Source organism: Hypanus sabinus, chromosome 6 (assembly GCF_030144855.1).
Source record: "Hypanus sabinus isolate sHypSab1 chromosome 6, sHypSab1.hap1, whole genome shotgun sequence".
Taxonomy (NCBI): domain Eukaryota; kingdom Metazoa; phylum Chordata; class Chondrichthyes; order Myliobatiformes; family Dasyatidae; genus Hypanus; species Hypanus sabinus.
This window is the reverse complement of record NC_082711.1, coordinates 54919584-54947345: the sequence shown is the minus strand read 5'-3', so window position 1 is coordinate 54947345 and position 27762 is coordinate 54919584. Positions and strand designations below refer to the sequence as shown.

At 41.1% G+C, this 27762-nt stretch overlaps 1 protein-coding gene across 1 annotated transcript in view; it reads left to right on the top strand.

Moving 5' to 3' along the window:
• The window catches only part of mrc1a (mannose receptor, C type 1a), a 161886-nt gene that overhangs the window by 4276 nt on the left and 129848 nt on the right, over nucleotides 1-27762 (top strand). The window contains exon 3 of the mRNA XM_059972157.1: nucleotides 2348-2518. Within this exon, the coding sequence (XP_059828140.1) occupies nucleotides 2348-2518 (171 nt within the window). The remainder of the gene's footprint in view (nucleotides 1-2347; nucleotides 2519-27762) is intronic.

Below are 27762 nucleotides of genomic sequence, written 5' to 3'. Positions count from 1 at the left end.
ATTCTGTGTGCAGCATTAACTTGACAGTAGATGAGGCCGTGGACAGAAATTGAAATAGGTGGCCACAAGCTACAGCAAGTGGAGCTAAGGAGCTTGGCAAAGCAATCCTTCAACTTGCATTGGGCCCCACTAATGTTCCTCCTATTGGCTTCCTTCCTCACTGCCTTCTCTGATAGGCGAGATCCACAATCCTCTCCTATCAGATTCCATCTTCTTCAGCTCTGTTACCTCTATTGATCACTTCAGCTCCTCACTTCTTTCCTGCTTTCCCCTTTGCCCCATCTGTCTATCACATCACCCCCCCTTACCTGGATCCACCTGGAACTGCAAACTCTTTCTCCATCCCTCTCCCCCCTCCTTTTTAAACTGGCTACCTCCCCTCTTCCTTTCCACTCCTGATAAAAACCTGAACCCAAAGCATCAACTGTCCATTTCCCTCCATAAACGTTGCCTGGCCTGCTGAGATTCTCCAGCATTTTGTGTTTTGCTCCAGATTTCTAGCATCTGCAGCCTTTAGTATCTCAACATAAGAGTATCCAATCATAGCCAGTATTGTAGTCAAGCTGAGAAATAGTTTATAAAATGCATTTTGGATTGCTTACTAGTTTAGTACGTCTTTAGTCCAGCAAAAAAATAAATACTGCAGTGTTAACAAGACATTGCTCTGCGACGACACCTGTGCCAAGCTGCTTGGGTTCTAGTGCCCTTCGCTTGGACAATATCGGTGGCGTGGAGAGGGGAAGGCTTGCAGCTTGGGCAACTGCCAGACTCCCATACAACCCTGCCCAGGCCTGCACCCTGGAAACCTTCCTATGTGCAAATCCATGGTCTAACGAGACTAACGAATGCCTATGAGATGAAGAGAGAAAAATAACTGATGTGATGGCAGGTCAATCATTAAAAGTCAATGGTTCCAACGTGGTTAGATTCAACTTAAAGCAGATCAGGAAAACGGTGCACTGTTTTGGCAAAAGGAAAACCCCTAGTATGATAATTAATGACTCAATCTCAGTAGAAAATCTTCACTCGATTCTGGGTTAAGCTGACATGAGAGTTGCAAATAATAGAACAATGTGGATAAACAGGATCAAGCAAAAAACAAGTGAATATTGGAAGCAATTAGTCACAATGGTAACATTAGTACATAACAAATAGTAAAGATAACTTGTGGATAATTCAAAAAATAATAATAAAAGCTTTTAAAAGATTAAAACAACTAAAAAAAAGTCATTGCTCTATATCCTAAGCAAGTGAATAAAAAAGTCAAGGAAGAGGTAATGAAATCTCTGTCTTCAGCCCTTTTATCTGCCTTAAGCATTCACGTTGTGCAATGATTCTGGAGAGTATACAAAATTACATGCTCATTTCAGGAAGGATCGGAGAACAACCTAGGGATCTCCAGATCAGTTAATCATTATTTAGTAATCAGGAAAGTATATAACGTTCTAAATTATCTTAAAGCATTTTGGACTGTACAAAAAATAAAATACTGCAGATGCTGTAAATTTAAAATAAAACAAATGGTGGATATACTTTGGTCAGGCAGGGACTGAAGTATAGAAACAAAGTTTAAAGTCTAAAGTCTAAAAATGCTAAATGCATGTGTGACAATAAACTTATACCAACTCTGTCAAGTAACCGTTAATATGTAGGGTCAAAACTTCATCATCAACCTGAAGTATTCAGTGCTTTTCTCCCTCTCCCAATGCTGCCTCACTTTGTGAGTATTTCAAAATATGAGTTAATAAAGCCCAGAAAGAATTAGCCAAAGTAAATCATATCTGGCAAATGTCATTTTCTTTAAAGTAATATTCATAAATTTTATATGCATTTTGCATTTATTGGGTGGGTGTGGTTGGGATTGGAATACATTCCAAATTTTGGTTTTGGTAGATTTAGAAGACCTAATTTTACTGGGGATGTCCAATGATGGAGTCCTGACTCATTGAGAATCCTAAGTGTTTGATCCCAAGGCAGATAAAATGTGATCTGAGACCCAATAATTCCAAATGGAATTGTAGATCTACAGATATGAAGTTTCACTTAAAAATGAAGTCCAGTTTAATGGTTTATTTTATTTCTATATATTTAATGTGTTTTATTTGGATAAGTTTATATTTTTAATTATTTACTCAATTTTCTGTTGATCTTAAATAGTTCTGTATGTCACAGATATTGAAAATTTGTAAAAGGACTTCCACCGTTGCCATCCAGGCAGTGCCAATAAAATCTAGGGTGCCTTGAGTAGCATGATAGGTCCTTCTCATCTGGACACTGCATAGAACGACCATGGAGTTGTTTCCCAGTCTTAAAACTTCAGTTCTAACAGACCCTGTTTCCCTTTCAGATTTGTTTACAATATATGGTAATTCCAATGGACAGCCCTGTGTATTTCCTTTCAAATATGGAAAGAAGTGGTTTACAGAGTGTACCCTTGATGGCAGAACTGATGGGCTCCATTGGTGTGCAACCACATCAAATTATGTAGATCGCAAGTGGGGGATTTGTCCTTCAAAATGTAAGTTTGTCAAACAGTTATATACTTTTCTATAATTACATAAATTTATACATGTCTATTGGAACCCTGCAGTTAAAATTGAATATCAAGTTGATATTTTGTGCCTTATTTTTGTATTTGTGCTGTTTCCCTTTCCTGTCTGCATTATTAATGCATCTAGGATTTCTCTGGAAGAGGCTCAGAAGTTGCATTTATTGTTGAAGTTTGTAAATAGTTTCTGATACAATTTTGTTTTTCTTTATATAGTACCCAGTCTGATTTCTGTCTTTATTCCAGTCTCTTCTCCGATATTTCAGGACGTGATCAATTGCCTTGATAATGGACATTGAGGGATATGTACAGTACTGTATTTACCCCGACATCAGCATAACATCTTGCTCTTCTTTGAAATACTGCCCTGGGAATTTGTATATCCATTGTGAGAGCAGCAGAACTTTTATTACACATCTTATTCAAGGCAAACACACTTTATTGTGTCATATGCCACAGTAATATTTATCAGAGTATGCATATGTTGCCATATACTAACTTGAGGTTAATTTTCTTACAGCAAAATAAAGAAATATAATAAAATTTATGAAAAACTATAAATAAGGAATGGCCAACAGCCAATTTGCAAAGAAGGACAAATGTGCTAATAAAAAATAATACTGAGATCATGTGTTGTAAAGAGCCCTTGAAAGTGAGTCTGTAGGCTGTAGAATCAGGTCAAAGTTATAGTGAGTGAAATTAGTCACACAGGTTCAGCAGCCTAATGGTTGCAGGATAATAACTGTTCTTGAACTTGGTGGTGCGGGACCTAAGGCTTCTGTACCTCCTGCTTGATGGTAGCATGGCCCCAGATGGTAGTGGTCTTTGGTGGTGGATGCTGATGGCTTATGGCAGTGCCCTATGTAAATATGCTCAATGGTGAGGAGGGCTTTGTTTGTACTGGGCTGTATCTTTCACTTTCTTTTTTTTTTAAATAATTTTTTATTGCATTTTTAAATGATTACAAAGTATGAAAAAAAACAATGTATATAACCCATACCCCCTCCCCTTAACCCCTCCCCCCTAACTACCCCTTAGAAAAAAAAAGAAAGAAAGAAAGAAAGAAAGAAAGAATGCCTGGTGGTTGGAAGATCTCCACATGCTCCATGGAGTTCGTAATAATTTTAATATGTATATTTATTTCTTTCCCCTAGTAACCAATTGTTTCATCTTAAAAGCATCTATATATTTAATCCTGTCTTTTGTAAATAAGGGCTCCAAATTTTCAAAAATGTTTCATATTTATCTCTTAAATTATAAGTAATTTTTGGACAAATTTAATTTTGGACCTTTTTGGACAAATTTAAGACTTTTACTGGAACAAATTACAGGAACACAATTTCCTCATAATCCAATATTATTTTTACTAGGTGATATTGAAGGGATAAAACCGAAACTCAAACTAAATAAGTATCAGAAAGAATTTATAAAAATTGCACTGGCAGTAGCCAAAAAAGCTATTGCAGTTACTTGGAAATCGGATTCACATTTAAGTATAGATTCTTGGAAGAAAGAAATCTATGGTTGTATTCCATTAGAAAAAATTATCTTTCACTTTCTGTAATCTGTTTCATTCCTGAGCACTGGTGTTTCCACACCAGGCCATGATGCAATCAATACAAGCAGTATTCACCACTGCTCACCAGTATGCATCTATAGAAGGAACTGCGTTCAGTTCTAAGTTGTGTTATGGGAGCAAATTCCCTGGTGGATGAGGAAGAGATTCAAGGATATATGCATATATTCCTGGGAATCCTTGTCCCGTGTTTGCTCAAAGTAGAGAAAGAGCATTTGGGATTGTATTGAAAAGCCAGAGTCTATGGACTGGAAGCAGAGAGGTGGTCAGCATAAATAGTGTAAGGGTTGCACCACCTCACAAATTACCCACTTCATAGCCTCAGATATCCCCCCACTGTGGTGAATAATTAACCTCACTAGACATCACAGATTCTGAGAAACCAGACTGGAAACAAGGCATCTTTGATCCTGAGCTACAGACTGAAAAGGGAAAGGCACTATCCGTGCAATATGAAGCATAAGCTTGGAAAGGACAAATAGTAGAGGTCATTGTGGAATTAGTGATGTGAAATGTCCTGGAATATACTGTAGAACTGTCTGTGCTCTGATCTGGTATTGATATATAGAACATTTTGATAGCTGTTCTGTCTGGCAATCCAACCAGTGAACATAATCAACAAGCTGGATAACCTATCACAGTAAAATAATATTGGTTGATATTATTAATAGTGATTCCATGTATCTCAGCAATACAAATGAACCTTGCACTAATATAGTAAGAAAATCTTTGATACCGAGTCAGTGTTTTCAGGAACTGGAGAGAAACCAGAGAAGACCAGAGAAACAAATGGTTGTCCATTAAGATTCTAAGTTGCTTTGTTTTGATAGGCTTGCCTATCATGGCAGTGCAGATGAGATGACTCCTTATGCTCCTTAGACAGTGAGTATGAAAAGCTAAATGGAAGACCATCATTAAGAAGAGGTGAAGGGAGGTTATTTTTGCTAAAGCTCGTGTAGTTACTGCTTACAAACAAGAAAATATCTGCAGATTTTGGAAAACCAAGCAACACACAAACAATGCTGGAGGAATTTAGCAGACTAGGCAACACCTATTGAAAAGAGGACAGTTGACGGTTCAGGCCAAGACCTTTCATCAGGACTGGAGAATAAATAATGAGGAGTCACTGTAAGAAGTTGGGGGGAGGGGAGGAAGAAACTCAAGGTGATAGGTGAAACCATGGAGGGGGCCAGAAGTTAAGTAAAGAGCTGGGAAGCTGATTAGTGAAGGAGATAAAGGGCTGGAGAAGGGGGAATTTGATAGGAGAAGACAGAAGGCCATGGAAGAAAGGAAAGGGAGAGGAGCACCAGAGGGGCAGGTAAGGAGATAAGGTGAGTGAGGGAAATGGGAATGGGAAATGGTGAAGGAGAAGGGAGCATGATGGGAAGTTCAAGTAATTGATGTTTGTGCTATCAGGATGGAGGCTACCCAGATGGAATATAAGATACTGCTCCTCAGCCCACAGTGTGGCCTCATTGCGACAGTAGAAGAGACCATGGATGGACATATCAGAAAAGGAATAGAACTGGGACGTGGAATTAGATGGGTGGCCACTGGGAGATCCTGCTTTTAAAGGCAAGTGGAGTATAGGTTTTTGGCGAAGCCGTCTCCCAATCTATGTCGAGTCTCACCGATATATGGGAGGCTACACCGGGAGCATGGGATACAGTAGGAGACCTCAACGTGCTCACGGGTGAAGTGTTGCCTCACCTGGAAGGACTGTTTGGGGCCCTGAATAGTAGTGAGGGAGGAGGTGTAAGGGCAGGTGTAGCACTTGTTCCGCTTGCAAGGATAAGTGCCAGGAGGGAGATCAGTGGGAGGGACAAGCGGACAAGAGAGTCATGTAGGGGGTGATCCCTGTGGAAAAAAGAAAGTGAGGGGGAAGGAAAGATGTGCTTTGTGGGGGAATCCCACTAGAGATGGCAGAAGTTATGGAGAATTATGTGTTGGAATGTGGAGGCTATTGGGGTGGTAGATGAGGACAAGAAGAACCCTATCTGTGGTGGGGTGGCAAGAAGATGGAGTGAGGGCAGATTACGTGAAATGGAAGAGACAAGCAGAAACAATAGGTCTACCTGGACAGGCACGTTTATGGATCTTGGGTAGGAAGTAGAAACAGGAGGTGCGAGGTGAGGGAACTATGAGTTTGGTGGCATTGTATGGGAGATCCCCTGAGTTAATAAGGTGTGGGAGACAATGGCCTGGTGCTCATGAGTGGGGTCCTGTTTGAGGGGTAAGTAAGAGGAGGTGTCTGACAGTTGGGGCCTCGGCAAGGTAAACATCAGTCTGCCAGACTACTACAGCAACCTCCCACCCCCCACCGCCATCTATTGGTTTGATGGTGAAGTTACAATTAGTGCGGAGAGAGTGGAGAGCAGTTTGTTCGAAAGGAGTGAGGTTGGAATTGGAGTGAGGAGTGGCGAAGTGGAGATCATATGTAGCATACCCCAGTGAGGTAGGGATGTTGCAGTCCCTACCTGTGAAGTCAGCTCCAAAGGACTGAGTGGATGAGATCTACAGTGAGATACAACGGCCAGGAAGGTGATTCTGCTGTGCTCCATGGAGAGCAAAGGGCATGATGAAGCACAAAAGTAGACATGGTCATCCACTGCAACCAGGGAAGACCCCAGTTGTGATGTCTACTGATCCCACTAGACCCTGGCTTTTGAGGAACTGTCCCAGTGCAATAGATTTTCCACTTTAAAAAGTCTCCCACACAGGTTTCCTGTCATCATCAGATACAACCGAGAACCACAACCACATCAGATACAACCGAGAACTATTTGTAGTGTTATAACCTGTTCTGCATTTCATTTAAATATACTTCGTTACTCAGTTAAAAGTTAGTTTGTCTTTCCTATACCTTTTTAACTATTTCCATCAAACTCTGACTAATAGTGGCAGCCATTTAATTGGGCGAAAGTGTACAAAGTGTCTGAGTTAACCGGAACACATGAAACTAAATGCCTAACTAAACGAATCTCTTTTGCCTGCACACTGTCTGCGTCCTTCCATTCTCTGCATGTTCACAAGTCTAAAAACCTCTTATGTCTCTATATCAAGTTTATGTCCACCACCAAGCTGGCAGAGCATTCCAGGCAGTTATTCCATAATGTTATGGGTAACTCTTGCATAGCTGCACCATGAGTAAAATGGGCTCGAAGGCCTCTGTCTGCTCAAAAATTCCTATGGTCTCATGATTCCAATCCAGTTTACTTAAGCTTATCTAAAAAAATAGTTCAGTTCTTATTTCCTGTTTTCTTATTTTGATGATGATGGATTCAATAAATACCATACAAAGTAAAAATATGGCACCTTATCACATCTAGTTCACCAGGCAGTGTGCAGGCTTCACTTACAACATCTTTCACTAGCATATCAGTTATTGCCTGAGAGTGTCTTTAGATGTTGCCCAAGATTTCACTGTAATCCTGGCTAAGTATTGTGGCAATGAGTCAGCACGAGGGAATTGCTGACATCTAAAATGAGCCATGTTCCGATTAAGTGTGAAAGGCTGAGAACATTTTCCATGTCATCAGCAAATTTGGAAGATTGGTGGGGCCACTGTCTTCGTTTCCCTTTGTGTTTATTCACAAGATTATGCCATGGCTCATAATCAGCTCCTCCTGGTATTTAAATAAATGCATCATACCTGCCCTCAAATGATTCTAATTCTAAATAAAGTCATAGAGAACTACATTACCAAAACAGGCCTTTCAGCCCATCAAGTCCACACTAAACTGATTACTTTGCCAAAATTATGAGGGGTATAGATAGTACCAGCTTATGTTTACATTATCTATCTCCCTCAAAATTTTGTCTACGTTTATCAAACCACCGTTCATTCTCCTACGCTTCAATGAAAACAATTGTAACCTAGTCAGCCTTTCCCTACAATTCATGTCCTCAAGACCTGGAAGCATTCTTGTAAATTTTCTCTGTACTCTTTCAGTCTTATTGATAACTTACCTGGAGGTATGTGACCAGAATTCTCAAAATTTTGCCTCACCCATGTCTTACACAACTTCAGCATAACATCACAACTGCTGTAGGGAAAAGCCTTGGGAACAGCAGTACTCGCAATTTCCAATGTACACACTATCTTCACATAGTAATACAGTATCATTTCTTCTCTGATGTCAAGTCAAAGTCCTGTCCTCAAATGATTCTGCATGAGTAGCCTTACTACATGGGCTTGTGTTTTTTTAAGGCAACAACTCACCAGCTGCTTTTCAGGGATTGAACAGCATTTCTGGGCCATTCCACAATCCTCATACTCTACACATGGATAAACAGAAATCTTTTCGTTAATCGCACTACTCAAGCTAAGTGAAAATCATTCACTTGAGCTATAATCATACCAGTGCCCAAGAAGAGCAGGATGAGCTGCCGCAACGACTGTCAATCAGTTGCACTCACATCTAGTATCCGTACATACTGATGCAATTACAAAGAAGGCATGGAAGTGGCAGAAGGAGTACATTAGGAGCTTGAGGAGACTTGCTATGTTGCCAAAGACTCTTGCAAATTTCTACAGGTGTACTGTGGTTGCATCACCATATGCTATGGAGCGGCCACAGCACAGGATCAGAAAAAGCTGCAGAAAGTTATAAACTCAGCCAGCTCCATGATGGGCACTAGCCTCCACAGCATCCAGGAGACCTTCAAAAGGCGATGCCTCAAGACGGCAGCATCCATCATTAAGGACCTCCATCACCCAAGATGTACCCTCTGCTCATTGCTACTATCAAGTACAGGAGCCTGAAGAGACACACATTCAACAATTCAACATTTTAGAAAGAGCTTCTTCCCACCTGCCATCAATTTTCTAAATAGGTAATGAACCCACGAACGTTGCTTCACTATATTTGCTCTCTTTTTGTACTACAAATTTAATTTAATTGTTTATATATATTTATTGTAGTTTATAGATTTAAAAATTATGTATCACAATGTATTGCTGCTGCAAAACAATATATTTCACAAGTGGCCAGTAATATTAAACCTGACTCTGATCCTGTGGGGATGTGAGATTTTTTTTTGATGATCTAACTAAAAGATAGATTAACAGAATTTAAGCAGGAACCGATATTCAAAGTTGGTGCATATAGGAAAAAGCTTCTAAGGAACTGAGGTGGTGAGGTGGTGAAGTGGTGCAAGATGTGCAAAAGATTGATCTATGGAAGCGCCCAAAAAAAATTAAACTGGAAGTTAAAACTTTCTCCATAATAGCAATTCAATCATCCAGAATAGCTTCTGTTTCCTCAGTGAAAAGCAGCTGCTAAGTAATCAGCCTAGAAGTCATAGAGACTAAAGAAATGAAAGCACATCATTTACAGTATCCATCATCGGCAGCCACTGTTGGCCTCTTCCTGTAATTGTTTGACAGAAGAATATCATATGTGCATAGTATAAATTCAACAGCACCACGTGTATTGGGTAGAATTTCCTGTTGAAGCAATCTCGTCATTCTAGGTCACCAATGCTTACGGTAGATTCTTAATGTCCATTGAATTAGAGGTTATACTGTATCCAAATCCAGTAAGCATTTATAGTTTTTGTTGTCTTTTAAACAGAAAACTATGCAAGCCCCTCTTTTCCTTCTTAAATGGGCATACAAACTTCCACAGCACGTTAGGAGGAGAGCATGGGTATCCTGCCCAATGTGTATAATGCAGTATAACTGAAAAACAGACCAGTTGCTCATTAGCTCAGATTATCAGCACAAAGAGATAGCTCTTTGATGCAGTGAACACCCAGCAAATGTACTTTGTTGCCTGTGAGAGACATTACACCTGTGAAAAATGCTAAGCAAGAATTTTCTGTCTCTTCGTCACCTTCTGCTGTTATGTTTCCATAATCCCAACTGTTATCCCACTCACCATTCTGCATTCCAACAGGAGTTGAAAATTTCAAAACAATTGTACAAGAAGGAAGCAATTACTCATAATGCTATCAATACAGAAGTCAGAAAGCAACACAGAAACTTGCGATCTCTCTGTGAAACATTGTACTGAACATTGCATTGTCCTGCTGCTGCAAAGTCAACAAATTTCATGGTGTATGCTGGTGATATTAAATCAAATTCTATTCTGATTCTGACATACATTCATGGGACACTTTATTAGGTACACCTGTACACCTGCTTGTTAATGCAAGTATCTAATCAACCAATCATGTGCTAACAACTCAATGCATAAAAGCATGCAGGCATAGCCAAAAGGTTCAGCTGTTTTTCAGACCAAACATCAGAATGGGGAAGAAATGTGATCTAGGTGATGACCATCGAATAATTATTGGTGCCAGATGGGGGTGGTTGAAGACCTCTTCTCATCTGCCTATCACATACCCTAGAGCCCCCCCCCCCCCCCGTTCCATTTCTCCTATGGTCCACTCTCCTCTCCTAACAGGTTTTTTTTTCTTCTCCAGCCTTTTACCTTTCCCACTCACCTGGCTTCACCTATCACTATCTAGCTTGTCCTCCTTCCCCTCTCCCCACCTCCACCTTTTTATTCTGGCATCTTCGCCTCTTTGCAGTCCCAAAGAAGGGTCTCCACCCGAGACATTAACTGTAGGTTCACTTCCATAGATACTGCCTGACCTGCTGAGTTCCTCCAGAATTTTGTGTATGTTGCCTTGAATTTCCAGCATCTGCAGAATTTCTTGTGTTTATGATATCGATAATATAGTTGTCTTTAACAGCTCTTGGAAAAGGAAAGGGAAGATTAAATCATGCAGGATTTTCTTTTCCACTTGGTGTCTGGTGATTATGTTAAAAAAAAGTTCTTTTGAAATGGTGCCAGATATGAGATTAACTTTGGTTGTGCCTGGAGTCTACAGAGACCGCTGTAAAGGCTTATGGTGAACTCCCTTAAAGAGAGAAAATGTGCACTGATGAAGGATGTGGGGACAGAACCTTATTTATAACAAATTAATCAACCTGTCAAGATGGCATTATGCTGCTGTCTCAGTTGAGGTTCTGGTTCAATTTTAGTTTTTTTTTTAGGTTTCTCCATATGGTTTTGAGGATAAAGAGCAGATGTCGGAGTGAGCTTAGGGTTTTGGGACAGGGAAGTTGGGGTATTGGAGGTTAGGCCAGAATTCCCACTTCTGCTTCATGCTCCATGTTTGAAAGCCAGTGACGTGGTTGTGTTGCAAAGGATATCCGTGATCAGATGTTGGGCAGGCTGGTGGCCACATCCCTCTCCAGATCACCAAGTTGTCAGCAGTTTCCCAGATTAAAATTATTGCGGCCAGGAGGCATGAGGGCCAGTGACCCCAAGGTACACAATTCAGTGAAGACTAGAGTTCGAGGTCTCGATCATTGAAGTGTCTGGTATTCAAGGTCTGGAGTGTGGTGTCCTCATTCATTGTCTTCAGCAAGTCCTGGGTTGATACAGAAGATCGAAGCTGAAACGTTGATTGGAAGTTGAGGCCCTGGGACCTGTGAGTCTGCACGTCCACTGGGGAGGTCAAGGGACCCAATGGCTGTGATTGTGCTGAAGGCTTCAGGCTGAAGACTGCCTGTCCTTGGGTTTGTCTGCATGTGTGCACGGGTGGGTGGTAAGGGAGGTGGGACTTGCTTTGCTGTGGTAGCTTTGTTGCTGTTGTTCTGCTATTGTTGCTGTGCTGTTCTGTGAACATGGTGGACATGCTATTTTGGCCCCAGCATGGATGGTGACACTTGTGGGCTGCCCCCAGTATATCCTTAGGTTGTGTTGCTTGTGAACACAGACAGCTCATTTCACTATCTTTCAATGACTATATGATAAATAAATGAATCTGAATCTGATTTAATTACAATGGGCATGTGAAAATTTTATGCAATATGATTTTCAACTCATCATATAATTTGATCTTAAAGGAATATTTGACTCTGGCAATCAGTATACGAAGACAGAAATCTAGAGGCTAATGTTTTATCTATAGATTTGGAATTGTTAGTGTCAGTATTTGGAGATTAAACCAGATAATGGAGTCAATTCAACTTTATATTATCCAACTCCAAGACTTCCAACTCTGGAAACTGTTAGTTCCCCTGCATCAATGCTGCCTGATCCATGGAGTTCCTGTAGCAGCTCATTCTTTGCTCAAGATTCCAGCAGCTGCAGTCTCTTGTGTCTCCATTGGACATTCTTTATTCAATGTTTAGGAAGAAATAAATTAAAATCTCTAGATAAAAGAAACAAACTGAGAGTGATACCTGCTCTGAATTACTACCAAATAATATATCAAAGACATTAATTACCATTCTTTTAATTCAGTGAGCAATGTGTTGTATGAAAATTTGAGAAAATATTTTCATATTCATAATTATAACTATTATAGTTTGCTGCAAATGTCTATGATATTCAGCCTGTCAGAGAAGGTCAGCCAAGAAGGAAGCAAAACATCACACCCCTTAACAAATACTTTACAACAATCATTTCAATCATACGTTTGACTTCCTCTGATCACTTTCTATTATGGAATACAGTGTTGAGAAATGTGTGATAATGAATTTTGATAAAAAGGAACAATAGTGCAGACTATTATCTAAATGGGAGAAAATTTAAACATCAGAGGCGCAAAGAGACGTAGGAGTCCTTGGGCAAGACTTCCAGAAGGTTAACTCAAAGTTGAGTCTGTGGTAAAGAAGGCAAATGCAATGTTGGCATTTAGAACACAGAAAATAGAACATAGAAATTTACAGCACATTACAGGCCCTTCAGCCCAGTATGTTGTGCCAACCATGTAACCTACTCTAGAGACTGCCTAGAATTTGCCTGACACATTACCTTCTATTTTTCTAAGCTCCATGTACCGGTCTAGGAGGCTCTTAAAAGACATTTGATTTATTTCAAGAGGAATAGAATATAAAAACAAAGAGATAATGCTGAAGCTTTATAAGACACTAGTCAGGCTGCACTTGGAGTATTGTTATCAGCTTTGGGCCCCTCATCATGGAAAGAATGAGTTTCAATTGAAGAGGATCCAGAGGATGCTCATGAGGATGATTCCAGGAATGAAGAGAATAACATATGAAGAGTGTTTGGTAGATTTGGGCCTGTACTTACTGGAATTCAGAAGAATGCATGGGGATCTCACTGAAACCTACCGAATGTTGACAGGACTAGATAAGGTGGATGCAGAGAGGATGTTTCCTCTGGTCGAGACGGCCTTAAAATTGAGGGTTAACCTTTTAGAGCAGAAGTAAGGAGGATTTTTTTTTAACTGAAGAGTGGTGAATCTGTGGAATGCTCTGGCACAGGCTGTAGTTGAGGCCAAATCAGTGGGTATATTTAAAACAGAAGTTCAGAGTTTCCTGATTGGTTGGGGCATCAAGGGATATGGTAAGAGGGCAGGTGTATGGGTTGAATGTGATCCGGGATCAGCCATGATGAAATGGCAGAGTGGACTCAATGGGCTGAATGGCCTAATTCTGCTCCTATGCCTTATGGCCTTTTATCTCCCTTTAACCCCAGAATCCATTTCTTTTTGTGCATGTCTCCGGGGTGAAAAATGTCTTCTCTCCATTTTCAATCACAACCAAACTTTCAGTTAACCCTTTGCTCTCCTTTTTGTCAATATTTCACAAGGTACTAATCTATCCATCCACTTTCTGCCCTCACCTTTAATACCCTAATCCATTTCAACCATTGGTATCCCTCACCTCTGCTTACATCAGTTCAACAGATACAAATCTGTTCTCTAATTCACTGTGCAAAAGATGCAAGGAGCATTATCTTTACCAGTTCTCTACTTACTGTGCAAAAGCTCCAAGGCTCCATTCCCAACCCTAGCCTTGTGCTCACATCTTTCCTTAGCTTCTGTCTCTTCCCATCTCATGCACTGGTCATGTTCATCGCCTGCTTTCGGGATCCTTCTCCCTTCTGGTAGACAGCCAGCTACCTTTACTCACTCACTGGTATCTGATATTGTTGATGGTGTTCTCTCTTAGCTACTGTCCCTCTCTTTCTGACCTCTTGTTATCACCCCATTCCTCCTTTATCAGAAACTGTCCCCTCATTTCAAAACTCTTTCAAAGTGCACGAGAATGACATAGCCTCCCCTAATTGATGTCTCAGTTTCACAAGATTTACAAGATTTAAATCATCATGATCAGGTTATCATGCTGGGTAGTAACAACCAGCTCCAATAATGATCAATAATAACATTTTATATAATGACAAATCACCCAGTTACATTGTATAGATTTTCCAGCCTTCACTTCTTTGAACTATTCTGATTTGTTGAAATCAACCAAATGTTTAAAACATTTGAAGGATTATTTATAAAAACAAAATTTAGATCTGATTAAAAACATTTGGAAATATTAAATAAACTGAAACAACTGAAAACAAATGTAAATAACCTAATATGCATGCCTGTCACTGCACTGGTTTTCTATTAAAATGAATGGAGCTGTTGACTTGAACCATGATCAACCTTTCCCATATTCATTGGAGAGATCTCCCTTTATTGGTGCTGAAGATTACAGGAAGCTTGTGGTTTCCTGCTAGAATCTATGAAGCAATGATGTGCAGTTGGAAAAACCAATGCCAACTAACTGTCAGGATATCACAGGCTTCTGTATTCACACGTACAACTGTAGAAGTCCTGAACATCTTGACACGCTTTTTTTCCGTGTTTTTTGGAAATCAGGCATGGTTGGCATCACTAGCATGTATTGCCTAGCCCTAATCATTCTTGATAAGATGGTGAGGAGACATTTGTAGAAGGTAATCAATTTCACAATGCTGCAGGTCTAGGAATTGCAGGGATGATCAAAGACTAACAATATTTCTAAGTTGTGATCATGTGCATTTTTGAAGGGCACCTGCTGATGGTGGTGTCTGCTGCCCTTGACCTTCTTGGTAATTAAAACATTAGTGGAGTAGCCTGGTCAGTCAACTGCAATGCAGTTTGCAGATGGTACAGGGAGTAGTTATTGGGTGTCAGTAGTGGATTATTCCTTAGGGTGTTGGATTCGGTGGCATAGAAGTAGATGACACTCAGATATGTATCAAGAGTTAGGGGTTGAACTGCTGAGGTTCTTCAAAATCATCTGAGCCAATTTGTCATTCTTGATCGTTCAACATTCATCAACCTGGTTGATTTTCCTCCAACACCTCTTCAGCACCATTCCGCCAGGTTGACTCCAGTCATCTATTCATAGCAACACTGTCAATGGCTTCTCATCATCATTAACTCAGATGTCTACCTGGATCTAACCTAAGCCACCTTGGTAATTTCATTTACATGCTTCCTCTCAGCAACCAGCATCAACAAATATAGCAACAGAATCCCCTTTTTCATTGAGGTTGACTTGTTTTCACTCCTGTTTGCTGAGTTTTGAAGTGCTAATGAAGTCAATGTGTGAACCATAGACCCTTCCACTGATGGGACAGGAGGTGGTTGAAGGATTTGGAGGGTTGTGTGCATATTCTGCTGGTTACTCTGAATTTCTGTTTCTTCTCAGTGCAAGGAAACAAGGTTCTTAATGCCACCCTGAATGGTCATTTTGCATTTTAAGTGGTTGTGATCCAGATGTTTCCAGGAATTGGAATGGTTGCTACACTTCCAGGAGTTTTGACCCTTGACTCTCTTCATCTGACCATTTGATCTCACAATGGGGTTTGGAGTAGAACGTCTGTTTCAAAATTAGTTATTGAGCATGCAAACAATGTGCTCTGCCCAATTATGCCAACTTTGAATAATTAAGCTCTTGATAATATCTAGGGAAATGACACTGATGTTGGTTCACTTTATCCTTGGTGAATTTGGAGTATTTTGAGGAGACAGTATTGGTGTTTTTTTTCTATCACCTGAGGTGCTGCTTTAGGTGATAGGGTTTATGGACTCACTGCTATGAGCTTTGAATCAATTCTGAGCTGTTAATCTTAAATATGCTTTCTTCAACAGAAATGAGGCCTGGTATGAATCTTATTATTGATGTCTGTCTTTGCTAAGAGGTGACTCCCAAAATGCTAGAAGTGGTCCACGCTTTCCAGAATCACATTGTGAACCTTCATTGGAGGAGAGTAATAGTGCAGCAGGGGCAGGTGGAGTGAAATACTTGGTACTGTAGAAGTTGGGTGTGAGGCCCGTCCTCTCACATGAATGGAGCTCAGCCCCTGATAATATGCAAATTCTACCTGGTATCACCTACTGTACAATGACCTTACTTCAGAATCAAGATAACTTACTTGCCAAAGGTCAGTCTGCAGTATTGAATCTGCATGTCAATATATAATACCCAGATATGCCAACTAGCGGAGTGATGTCACAGCAACAACCTGGCACTCAATGTCAGTAAGATGAAAGAACTGATTGTCGACTTCAGGAAGGGTAAGACAAAGGAACACGTACTAATCTTCACAGAGTGATCAGAAGTGAACAGCGTATTGTTCCTGGGTGCCAAGATCAAACCTGGTCCCAACATATCACTGCAGTATAAAAGAGGCAAGACAACAACTATATTTCATTAGAAGTTTGAAGAGATTGGGTATGTCAATGAATACACTCAAAAACCTCTACAAATGTACCATGAAGAGCATTCTGACAGGCCGCATCACTGTCTGGTTGGGGGGGGGGGGGCTGCTACTGCACAGGACTATAAGAAGCTGCAGTGAGTTGTAAATTTAGTCAGCTTCATCTTGGGTACCAGTTTAAAAAGTACCTAGGACATCTTCAAGAATGTCAGCAAGGATTTTGAGAAAGGCAGCGTCTATTATTAAGGATGTCCAGCACCCAGGGTATGCCCTTTTCTCACTCTTACCATCATGTAGGAGGTACAGAAGCCTGAAGGCACACACTCAGCGATTCAGGAACAGCTTCTTCCCCTCTACCATCCAATTCCTAAATGGACGTTGAACCCTTGAAAACTAACTCACTTTATAAATAAATATTATTTCTGTTTTTTTGCATGACTTTTAATCTATTCAATATACATATACTGTAATTGATTTACTGTTTTATTTTTTATTATCATTATTTTATTTTTTTCTTTCTTCCGTGTTATTTATTACATAGAACTGCTGCTACTAAGTTAACAAATTTCATGACACATGCTGGTGTTAATAAACTTGATTCTGAACTCTCATTTGTTTCTAAGTAAACTGCTTTTCTGACATCCAATACCGAGTGAGTGGAAGTTGCCTAATATTGGGATGATTGTAGTTATCGTCTTTAATTATTGTCACAAAATTAATTCCCTTGATGCGGTGTCTATCCCTTCTCCTAGCTTCAGTGTGAAATTAACCAGGAGACAGGAGACTATAGGTGCTGGATCTGGAGTGAATAAAGCAAATTGTTAGAGGAACTCATTTGATCGGGCAGCAGCTGTGGTAGGATGGGATGGGAAGTGGTGAAAATGGATAGGTGATGTTTTTTTTTTACTTTTTAACGATAGAGGGAAGATGGCTAGTATAAATAGGTGAGATGAAGGTGTGCACTAGTGATATATAATCAAATTGAACCTGACTCTTTGTCTTCTACTGTAGTTACCCTTGAGGTGAACTTCAGGTACTCTGTTGCACCATCACAAGGACCACCAGCATCTATCTCAGAAACACCATCGGACTCTGTTCCTACCTCAGCTTATCTGAAGCCCTCACCCATATCTGTGTTACTTCTGTAAAAGGCTTCCCTTTGGCGTCCTTCACTCAAATGTCCCAAGACTTGAGGGCAACCAAAGTGCAGCAGTTCATGTCTGCATCATGTCAGAGCAAATAGAGTTTACTCATTGCCCTTACACTTGTTATGCTATGTTGGCTAAGTGACACCTCAGCTTTAAAATTCTCATCTTCTCTTTCAAATCTCTCTCTCTTACTTGCCAGCTGCTTTTGAAGAAAGTTATCCTTCTCCAATATTACCCCACTCCATTGTCAGGCCTCATCATCAAGTGTATTACCAGCCATACTCATAGCCTCCATGACACTGCGGTTCACATATTGTCCCAACCGCTCAACAGATGATGCCATCGCCACCATCCTCCAACTGGACAAAAAAGACAAGTACGTTCGAATGCTGTTCGTAGACTTCAGTTCAGCATTCAACACAATCATCCCTCAGAAACTGATTGAAAAGCTGAGCCTACTGGGCCTGAACACCTCCCTCTGCAACTGGATCCTAGACTTCCTGACTTGGAGATCTCAGTCAGTCTGGATCAGGAGCAGCATCTCCAACACCATCACACTGGGCATGGGGGCCTTCCAGGGCTGTGTGCTCAGTCCACTGCTGTTCACTCTGCTGACCCATGACTGTGCAGCAGTACACAGCTGTTATTACATCATCAAGTTTGCTGATGACACAACTATGTTGGGTCTTATCAGCAAGAATGATGAGTCAGCATACAGAGAGGAGGTGCAGTGGCTAACTGTTACGTACACCGTGACCGGGTTTCCAAACCAGCAGAAATGGAATAATACATTGGAGTCTGGTATTACTGTAACTAAAAGTTTTTATTGGTAAACTAAGTTATACAGTATTATAAAAGGCAAATATATACAAAACAGGTTAGCAATGATCTATACAGAAGTGTAGAAATAGAAATCAAAAACCAAGCTCTATCGAAGTCTAGGGGTAAATAAATAGTCTTATGATGGTACAGAGTTCAGTTTAGTTTAAGTCAAGGTAGTTGCTGTTGTACCGTTGGGGGGAGAGAGAGAGAGAGAGCAAGAGGTGATGCAGTTGCAGGCAAACCTTCCGTTGTCTTCTTGTCGTGTTGTGGTCATTGACTGTGAACCCTCCGTACCAGGCCAGACCGTTATTCAGTGGTAAGCCTGTCACCCAGGCAGGGGTGGACATACACACAAGCCCCCACCAGTCTGCCTTCACACACTACGAGCCTCTGATTGATTCCCCCAAATCGATCCTCCGAACCCCCACCTTCTTGTGGGTGCAGAATGCTCTTTCAATGTCCTGTGGTGTGTCTGCCTGTATCTCAGCAGACTTACTTTTTATCTCCCCTGCTGGCGTACCAGCCATCCATCAACTGTCCATCACCTGGTCCCGCCTTGCTATTTCAGCAGGAATCCACACAAGCAGAAAAAGTGTCCTTGGAGCAAAGCAAAAAATTTTTGAAGAAGCCCTCTCTCTCTCTCTCTCTCTCTCTCTCTCATTATCAGCTTCTGCAGCAGGATGCCTCCCCCACTTTTCTCTCTCTCTCTCGTTAGCAGCATAGTTCGTGGGGGGGGGGGCAATTCTGGACCTCATCTCAGCCTGGTTTGCTCATCACACATCACATAACGGACTGGTGCAGAGCCAACAACCTGTCTCTGACTGTGAACAAAACAAAAGAGATGATTGTTGACTTCAGGAGAGCACGGAATGACCACCCTCTGCTGAACATTGACGGCTCCTCTGTTGAGATGAGATCGTTAAGAGCACCAAATTTCTTGGTGTTGACCTGGCCGAGAATCTCACCTGGTCCCTAAAGAACAGCTCCATAGCCAAGAAAGCCCAGCAGTGTCTCTACTTTCTGCGAAGGTTGAGAAAAGTCCATCTCCCAACCCACATCCTCATTACATTCTACAGAGGATGTATCGAGAGCATCCTGAGCAGCTGCATCACTGCCTGGTTCAGGAATTGCACTGTCTCGGATCGCAAGACTCTGCAGCGGATAGTGAGGTCAGCTGAGAAGATCATCAGGGTCTCTCTTCCTGCTATTGCAGACATTTACACCACACGCTGCATCCGCAAAGCTAACAGCATTGTGGAGGACCTCACGCACCCCTCATACAAATTCTTCTCCCTTCTGCCATCTGGCAAAAAGTACCAAAGCATTTGAGCTTTCACAACCAGACTGTGCAACAGTTTCTTCCTCCAAGCTATCAGACTCCTCAATACCTAGAGTCTAGACTGACATCTACATCATTTATTATTAAATTGAAATTTGTTCTCTACTGTGCCTATTGTCTTGCTTATTATTTATTATTAATCAATTATTGTACTGCCCTGCACTGTTTTGTGCACTTTATGTAGTCCTGTGTAGGTCTGTAGTCCAGTGTGGTTTTTGTGTTTTTTACACAGTCTAATGTAGCCTTGAGTTGTCTCACAAAGTCGAGTAGTTTTGTGTTGTTGTCCTGGAGGAACATTGTTTTGTTTTTACTGTGTATTGTACCAGCAGTTCATGGTCAAAATGACAATAAAAAGTGACTTGACTTGACATTATAGCTAGAGGCCAACTTCCCAAGCCTCCCCCCCCCCCTCTATTTCACTTGCATTAAAATGTTCTTTAAGAAAGTGTATCATACCAAAGTTTTAGACTTCTGCTTAAAAATCTATTACTCAGAATTAAATTTTCATTGATATCTCTATTATGCAGTCACTTGAAATGCTTTGCTCTGTTAAAAGGCACAATGTGCTTTTATTGCTGTATGGACTTATTAAGCAAAGAACAATATATTATGCATGTTTATGAAATCACACTGTTTTCCAGTTTCTCATGGATTTACAGAAAATGTTTTTGCACGAGTATTTAAATAAAGGCCAGTAAATAATGGATTAGAGACACAATGCAGTCTCTTGTGTCTCCATTTTATTAGTCCACTGTGAACCAGCATCTTACATGAGTAATATATTGTGTAAACAGTAACTCTACCGTGATTTTATAAAAAAAAAACTTATTTGTGTGTATCATAATTATGTCTTTTTTTTTATAAATCATTCAACTCCACCCTTCCGAAAAAATCAAAACCAGTTTACGGAAGAAGTTAATTTCCCAGTTCTGTAGTTCATGTAGGATGTTTATAGCTCTAATAATGATATCATGTGAAATGTAATAACATGTAAAACCAAAGGAGAAGTAGATCATCTTTGATACTGAGGAATTTCTTGGGAAGTTGTTGCAAAGTGCAAGATTTATCTTATCTAAAATACTTCCTTCAGTTTTGGCATTGAAAACTTCAGAAATTAACAATGGCTTGGAATTTAGATGTCAACACTGACTTAAATCAAATGTAGATTTATTATTACATATTTTATGAAAATTAAATTACTTAACTATTTGTATTGTTCAGATTGATAATGGGAGAGTAAGCAACTTTATTTTGTTAAGGTCTGCTACTTTAAATCACTTACTTTTCCAAAACAGAATTGTGTTTTGCAAATCTGCTTTTTTATGGCTTGCATTAGGAAGCTAAATTGCTGATGGTCTATCTCCCGGCCAGTCAGGATGGTTGTATTTAGACAGTCATGGATAAGAGCCCTACTTATCACCTTTCCATAATGACTCACAAGCAAATTCCACCTTTCAACAATTAACATTATACTTGGCACAAAGTGATAGTGATGGGGCTGATATCAAGTATTAAACGTTCAGTTCCAGTTTACACTGTGTGACTTTGCAGGCTCCATCAAATGAGATGAATGTTGTCATTATTTGCAAAGTGATATTTGGTGCTTCTGAACTTGACCCTTCTGAAATTTCCGAGACTTTAATGGGCATACTACACTTTGGACAGTAGGCAGACAACTCCATTCATAATGTGCTCAAAAATCTTAAATTGTGAAATTAGTTCCTCACAGAATCTTAAGCTGATGGGCACTTTGATTCCAGCTATGGGGAAACACTCACAGAGAGCTTCAAGATAACTTCCACCAAAATGGGGCATAGATTTTTTTAATATAAAAAAATTAAAGTCAATTGTGATTATCCTTTGTTGCTGTTTATTATCTACCTTTGACAAATTAGACACAGATAATGGGTTATAACTCTTTTATTTACTTATCTTTTTCTGGAACATGGATGTTACTTGCAGAGACAGAAGTCTCATCCAATTTCCCATTAGTTGAGGATACATTCGAGAGACAATCTCACTGTCAAGTATGGAGTCACAAACACACTAAAACAAAGAAGTATGGCAATTTTCCTTTGTTGTAAGGTATCAGTGAACCTGACAGTTTTATGATTACTGTTACACTCAGTTTTCGTAGTCATGGAGTTATACTGCATGGAAGGAGGTTCTTTGGCTCTCTGTGTTCACATTAGCCAACAGGTCACAATTACTTTTAAATTTCAAATTTACTTGCATACTTGAATTTACATGTCGCGACATTTTGATGCACTGTGTAGTTGAATTTTATCTGTAACCTGATTGCTTAGCTTAACCAAGTGCCTGGCTTGCATAGGCAGGCACCTTGCAGTCTCCACCCAGCTAACGGTCACCTGCTACTCATTTCCAGCTCATCACCTGCAGCCTATTTAAACCCAACTCTCATCCACAGTCCTTATTCACCCATCGAACAAGCCAGCTACAACCAGGTGCTCCCAGCCACAAGTTACCTTGTCGCTTATTGGATTTAGTATCTGTTCTCTCTTGTCCTCCCCCCATGGCTTACTATTTTGCAGTTTATTAGTAAAGTATTGTTTACTGCTAAATCATCTCTATTGCTCTGCTTTTTGGTCAAGCCTCCTCTACATTTCCTGATAGGATGTGTGAAACAACAATGGAACCAGCAGAGTTTGCTTGGCTAAAGGAAGTTATCTATCGACTTGAGCACGCGATCCAGAAGCAGCAGGAAACCATTGATCATCTGCTCACCACTCTTAACCAACTCACATCCCAATAAACCAAACCCGTGACAGCCTCCTCCCTCCAAATCCCAAATCCCAGATCCCGGTGTCCGAATGCCATGATGAATCCCCAACTTGATGTCACAACTTCCTGTCCCAGTTCACCTTGCACTTCTAGCTCTAGCCCTCTCTCTATTTTATAGATCGAGCCAAGATTGCCTTCGTCAATTCTCTCTTCAATAGGCCAGCTTTGAGCTGGGCTGCCACTAAGTGGGACAATAAACCCCAATTTACAACGGATATGAGGATTTCACTGCTGAGCTATGTTGGGCTTTCAACCATCCAGGTAGTGGAAGGAGGCAGCAGATCAGATACTTCGCCTGTGTCCAGGCTCACACTCAATGTTGGATTCCACCGTGGAATTCAGGACTCTCTCTGTGAAGTATGGCAGGAATGCAGAAGCGCTGCTGGCGCATTACCATCATGACTCCTTGGAATGCATAATAGACGAGGGGCCCACTGACTCTGAAAGTCTCATCACTCTCGCCCTCCGTGTTGACAAACACCTATGGAGTGATCTCCACATCACGTGCCAGAACCCCAGTTCCATTCCTAGAACCATTTCGAGCTGCAGGACCCTCATCAGCAATGCCTCCAGAACCCATGCAGTTAAGGAGGGCAGTATTAACCCCCCCAAGAACATGAGCATCTGTGGAGAGACAACTTGTGCGTTCACTGTGGAACAGCCAATCACTCATGCGTCATATGCCCACTGTGTTTGGGAAGCTGCATCACCTACTTGCAAACTCAGTTGACTTCACTCCATAAATCCAAGGATGTAAGGAAACTTTCAACTTCATCAAACTCCTACAGGAATACCACAACTTATCCTTCGCTTTCATTAATAGGGAAGCCAGCACCATGCCACCTCACAATGCTCAAGAGAGATGGTTAACCTCCTCCTGGCAGCACTCGTCACTGAGGTTGTCTGTTCTCCTTCTCCCCTCCTGAGACCCAGGCGATATATTGCTACAGCATAGCTTCATTTGACCATCCCAGTACCCAGGCAGTGCAGAATTCTTCTTTGTCAAAAAGAAAGATGGGGGATTTTGTCCCTTTATTAACTATCGTGGACTCACAAAATCTCCATTAAGAACTACTTCCTTCTCTGCTTGATGGATAGTCCATTCAAAACATGCTGTGGGGTCCATATCTTTACCAAACTGGATCTATGGAGTGCATATAACCTGATCTGCATCTGCAAGGGGAATGAGAGGAAGACAGCATTCATAACACCCATTAGCCACTACGAAGACTTCCTGATGCCTTTTGGACTTTCCAATAGACCAGACAAGTAGTCCTGCAAGCCTTCATTAATGAAATTCTCTGAGACATGCTACACAGGTATGTATTCGTGTATCTCAACAACATCCTCAACTTCTGTAAGGATCCCTAAGACTACATTTGTCATGTCTGTTCAGTCCTTTAGAATCTCCTCGAAAACAAACTGCACTGCAAATTAAGAATGCCAGTTCCATACCCCAGTCATTTCCTTCATGGGATACATCCTTTTTCTCCAAGGCATAACCATGGGCCCAGGGAAAGTGTACATTGTTGTTGGATGGCCCTGACTGTGTTCCCTCAAACAGCTTCTTGGGCTTCTCCAATATCTACCATCATTTCATCAGATACTACAGCCAAATTCCCTCTCCTTTCACCTCCCTCTCCAGCTCACCTACTTCATGGATAAACTGGTCTGCTACCGTGGACCATGTTTTAGAGGAGCTCAAGAGACTCTTCACCAACACTCTCATTCCCTGCAAGACCTTTTGTGGTAGAGGTGGATGAACCTGATGTGGGTGCCAGGACTATCTCCTCCCAGTGACGACTAGATGGGAAGACACAACCTTGTGCTTTCTTTTTGCACAAGTTCAACTCTAGACAGCATTGTTCTGGAGTAGGAGATAGGGAGCAATAGGTCTTGGAGGAATAGGGATGTTAGTTAATGGGAAACACCAAGCCTTTCCTGATTTGGACTGCCCACCAGAACTTCATATCCATTCAACAGATTCACTGATTCAACCCATGCCAGGCTTGCTGAGCCCTCTTCTTTGAGCAATTCAACTTCACATCTCCGACCAACCCAACTCTGAGAACACTAAGGTGGATGCACTGTCATGACAGTTCGACCCAGTGGAGATCGACACATCATTCCATCCTGTCATATCCTTGCCTCAATTGTCTAGGACCTCGAGAACCAGATCTGCCTGGCCCCACAGTGTGACCCTGCCCCAGCTGACACATCTGACAACTGTATGTACGTGCTAGCAGCCGGCCACTATGACTCAGTTGGCCCAGTCATTACCATTCTCAGGACATCAATGCACACAACAGACTTTGGATTTTCAGTGATACTGATTCTGGTGCCACAGGAATATCAGTTTATTGCACCCTGCCCTCATTGTGCCCAGTCCAATTCCTCCAACCAACAGACCTCTGGGCTCCTGCAGCCCCTGCTGATCCCTCGATGCCTGTGGTCCCACATCACCATGAATATCATCACAGGTTTGCTACCTTCCAATGGGGCCACAATGATCATGATAATGGTGGACCATTTTTCCAAGGTGGACCCCTTCATTCCCTTCCCCAAAATTTTGTCAGCCGCTGAGACAGCAGAATGGTTCAACAATATGTCATTTACCTCCACAGCTTCCCTTAAGACATTGTATTGGACTGGGGCCCACAATTTCTCTTCCACTTCTGATGATCTTTCTGCTCCCTCTTCCGTCCCTGAGCTTGTCCTCTGACTATCATCCACAGGCCAATGATCAGTCAGAAAGAGACAATCAGAGAAATTTCTAATGCTTTGCTGCCTCTAATCCTTCCATATGGAAGAGGTACTTGCTCTGGGCAGCACTGTCCCACAATCTACACACCTCGTTTGCCACATGTATGTCACCCTTTGTTGTTGCTCCCTGCTGAAGAGCCTTTTGTGGTCCCATACACCAAGGCCTTGGTTTGCCTCTACAGAATACTTTGAAGAGGACATCCTAGCTACAAGCCATGCGCACTGTTGCCAGGCCAACCACCAGTGACTCCCAACCAAACTATGCCAGCCTGGGGACTAGATCTGGTAGTCAAGATCTGCCCCTACACACCCATCACGTCCCACAAACTCTCGGCCCAGTTCATCAGTCCCTTCAGGATTACCCATTGCATCAATTCAGTCACCTACTGTCTAGAGCTGCCACTACCCCTCAGGATCACACCTACCTTTCATGTATCCTGCTTCAAATCCCTTGTCCATGAACCACTCATCCGTCCAAGGCCTAGGATGGTGGAAAGTGGTGCAATGCACCCAGTTTGGATGCATTTACATCATCATGGATGGGAAGTGAGGTACCTGATCAACTGGGAAGGTTATGGCCTGGAAGAGAAGCCTCAGTTTTCGTCCAGTTTCCTCTTGGATCCATCCCTCATTGAGTAGTTTCATTGGTTAGCAGGCATGTGGTGTGAACTCATACCAACGCTAAATTGGTTTGAATCACTGAGTTCTATCAATGATCCCATGGCTGGATATTACCACATTTCATGTGTAAGGTCTATTTAATTGCATTCAATACAACAGACCTTGTATTATATAACTTCACTGCTTGTATCTCACACAAAACTGATTTAAGTTTCCCTGTTCAATAACTTTTCTGGTGTGTAAAGTTCTTTCTCTAATTTAAATACCCCAGCAACATACTGTAATACGCTGCCTGCAAATGTTTACTTCAATTAGAATAACATTGACTTCAAATCTGCAAGCACACAGTATCCCTTTTTCCTCTGACAGTTGGTGCAAATTACAGTTTGTGTACTGTAATCACTTTACTTTCCTGCTTAAAACAATTGGCACTTTGGAAGTTGTCATTAGAAATTTCAGTTTTCTTCCGTTTTTAAAGAAAAGGGGTAATCTGTGATATTGAAGTTGTTGTTTGGAAGCAGGAAAAGGAATGGGCATTCTTTTATTCATATTGATTATACTATAATAATACTACTTGACATATTTTAACTTAGCACTTGCTTTATTAAATATATTCCATTCTTTTGATTATACTGTAGAGCAGAACTGTACTCTGTTTAGTGTAGTCCTTATGCCTGTTAAAAAGCAACCAATGTGTTACAGTCAAATAGAGTAATGTCCATCTCAAGCATCTTGAAGATGTCCACAAATGTGGGGAGAGTTGTGTCCTTGAGGGAGCTGGTTGGGTCTACAACTCTCTGCAGCCTCTTGCACTCCTATGCATAGGAGCAGCCATCCCTGGCTGTGATGCGATCAGTCAGAATGCTGTCTGCCTATATCTATAGAATAGATCACTCATTTTGATGAAATTGCAAGAGACTTTGATAACATACTAAATTTCTTCAAACTCCTATCAATGTAGAATCACCAACATGCTTTTCTCATAATTGCATCGATGCATTGGGCGCAGGATAGATCCACTGAGATGCTGATATCAAAGGAACTTAAAGCTGCTCATTGTGTCCACCACTGATGCTTCAATGGTGACTGGTGCATGCTCTCCTGACTTTCTCTTCCTGATATCCACAATCAATTCCTTGGTCTTACTGACACTGAGTTTGAGATTGTTGTGACATCATGCAAATAGCCAGTCAAAATCAAGACTACAGATCTCCTTGTCATCAACAGAGATTTTACCAACAAGGGTGGTGAATTTATAGATGATAATTCAGCTCTTCCTAGCCACATAATTATGTAGAGTGAGTAGAACTGTGAGCTAAGCACACCTCTTTTGAGGTGAAACTGTGTTGATTCTGGTAAATCGTTGCTATATTTCCACCATCGTCAACCTGTTTAACTTATTATGGCTGGAAGACCTGGTATGGTTTAGCTAGGGCTTTATTTATTTATTGAGATAGAATAAGGACCAGGCAGTTCCAGTCCACGAGCTGTACCACCTAGCAACCTATCTATTTACAACAGCCTAATCACAGGACAATTTACAATGACTAATTAATATGTACATCTTTGGATTGTTGGAGGAAACCAGAGCAAACGCATGTGATTTACGTGGAGAATGTACAAATTCCTTATTGACAGCGCTGGAATTGAACACTGAACTCCTGAATACA